A 1,716-nucleotide genomic window follows, 5' to 3' on the forward strand; every position below is an offset into this window, starting at 1 on the left:
CAAGAGCTGGGGGCATTTGGTCTGTAGGAAAGTGGGGAGAAAATATGGAAAGAGAGGGGAGTTTTGTTCCCTCCATGGTGCCCCAGTATTATCAGGTGGGAGGGAAGGTGGAGAGTCATCTCACCCTCGGCTATACAGCACAGAGGGCGACACTGTGCTCCACAGCCCCCACGATAAGGAAAGTGTGTCTAAGTCCCCTCTTCCTGCTGTGGGCCAGAGCTGGTCTCCTCAGGAGATCTTGGAGGTTGGTGTCTTCCATCTCTCTCTCCCACTCTCCCCTCAGGGACCCCGAGGGCATTTTTCTAGGTTCAGTCTCTGGAAAAAATTTTTGCTAAATTCGTAGGTGCTGATCATGATGGCACAGGAGGGGGCTGCTTTGATGATCCGTGGGAGGAAGCCTGCAAAGAGTCCTCTGGCCCCAGACTCAGTTTGAATTCGTCGGAGCAGCAGCCAGGTGGAAGGGGAACGTGGGGATGTCACTCTCAAGGCTCCCACACTTCCCAACTCCATCTGACGCTGAGTTTTCACCACGTCAAAAGGCAGTGTGAGTACAGCAGCCACTGTTCCTGAGAAAGCTCCAGCCACAAAGCTGATACTGACTGAAGTCCGGTCCTTGGCTGCCATCTTACATAGCCATGTCTTCACTAACTCATAGTTAAACCAGTACAGGGCTGAAAAAGGCACATCCCTCAGTGCAGTGGCACCCCAGCCAAGCCACAGAGAGCGCCAGCCACCCTGGGACACGGCTGCCCTGACACAGGCCCCAAGTTCACGGTAGGACAGATGCTGGGCCTGAAGCTTTGTTCTCACCAGCTCCAGGGGACTGATCACAGTCACAGTGCCCAGTCGGGCCATAGCTCCTGCCACCATGGGTGCATAGAGGTCAGAAGTCACAGCTCGGCTACATAAGAAACCCTTGAGCTGGTCATAGGTGGTAAAATAAATGGCGGTGGCAGGCACTGTCATCACCAAAGTTGCAGGGAGGCCACTCCACAGAGTCCTAGCACCCTCGTGCCGAGTAATCTTCACAAAGGCATCCATGGTGCCTGTGAAGTAGGTGGGATGCTGGTACCAGACGGCACAACGAGAACCATTCTGACATAGATACAGGGGCTCGAGAATGCCATTGCAGTAGAGCATACACTTCCATTTAGTATAGGGGATGCTCCAGGATCCCTGGGACTGCACCAGCCCGCTGGTGGGAGAAGGGCGCTGGGACTGCAGTCGGACCTTCACCACATCCAGCGGGGTCATGAAAATGGAGGTAACGAGGGCCCCTGTGCCCGACGCCACCATCTGCTGCAGGGGGCTGATGCCCCCAGGTGCCTTCTCTGCCATCACACAGCCCGCCGCTTCACGCGTGGGTGGACAGTGGTGAAGCGTCGGGTCCCGGGGGCAATGGGGGTCCTCCAGAGCCCATCCTGGCCCTCCCCGGGCAGCGGGCCCATCGCCCGGCGCTTTCGAAAGAGGAGCCCGAGTTGAAGAGTCAATATTCTGAGTTACCTTTAAATAAAATTTAAAACAGAAAAGGGAAAAGGGGAAAACTTTAACTTCTTCACAATCCAATGTTATAAAAAGAAGTTTAGACTGTCTTCAGAAGCCTGATGATACAGAATCAATAGCAGCCCAGAAGAGTGCCTGAGTGTCTGAAGCAGGATTTGAACTCAGGTCTTCCTGTTTCCAGGTTGAGGACTCTAGACAATCATTAGGCCACAT

General features: G+C 54.3%; 1 protein-coding gene across 1 annotated transcript; it reads right to left on the minus strand.

Annotated features, from left to right (window-relative positions):
* LOC118848260 (solute carrier family 25 member 39-like) lies at positions 1–1,448 on the minus strand. Its single transcript, XM_036757084.1, is given in 2 exon segments — positions 1–1,370; positions 1,373–1,448. Coding segments are annotated over 2 exon segments (1,167 nt in total). The 3' UTR covers positions 1–279.
* Positions 1,449–1,716: the final 268 nt, after the last annotated feature.

This window comes from Trichosurus vulpecula, chromosome 4, assembly GCF_011100635.1.
Source record: "Trichosurus vulpecula isolate mTriVul1 chromosome 4, mTriVul1.pri, whole genome shotgun sequence".
NCBI classification, from domain to species: Eukaryota; Metazoa; Chordata; class Mammalia; order Diprotodontia; family Phalangeridae; genus Trichosurus; species Trichosurus vulpecula.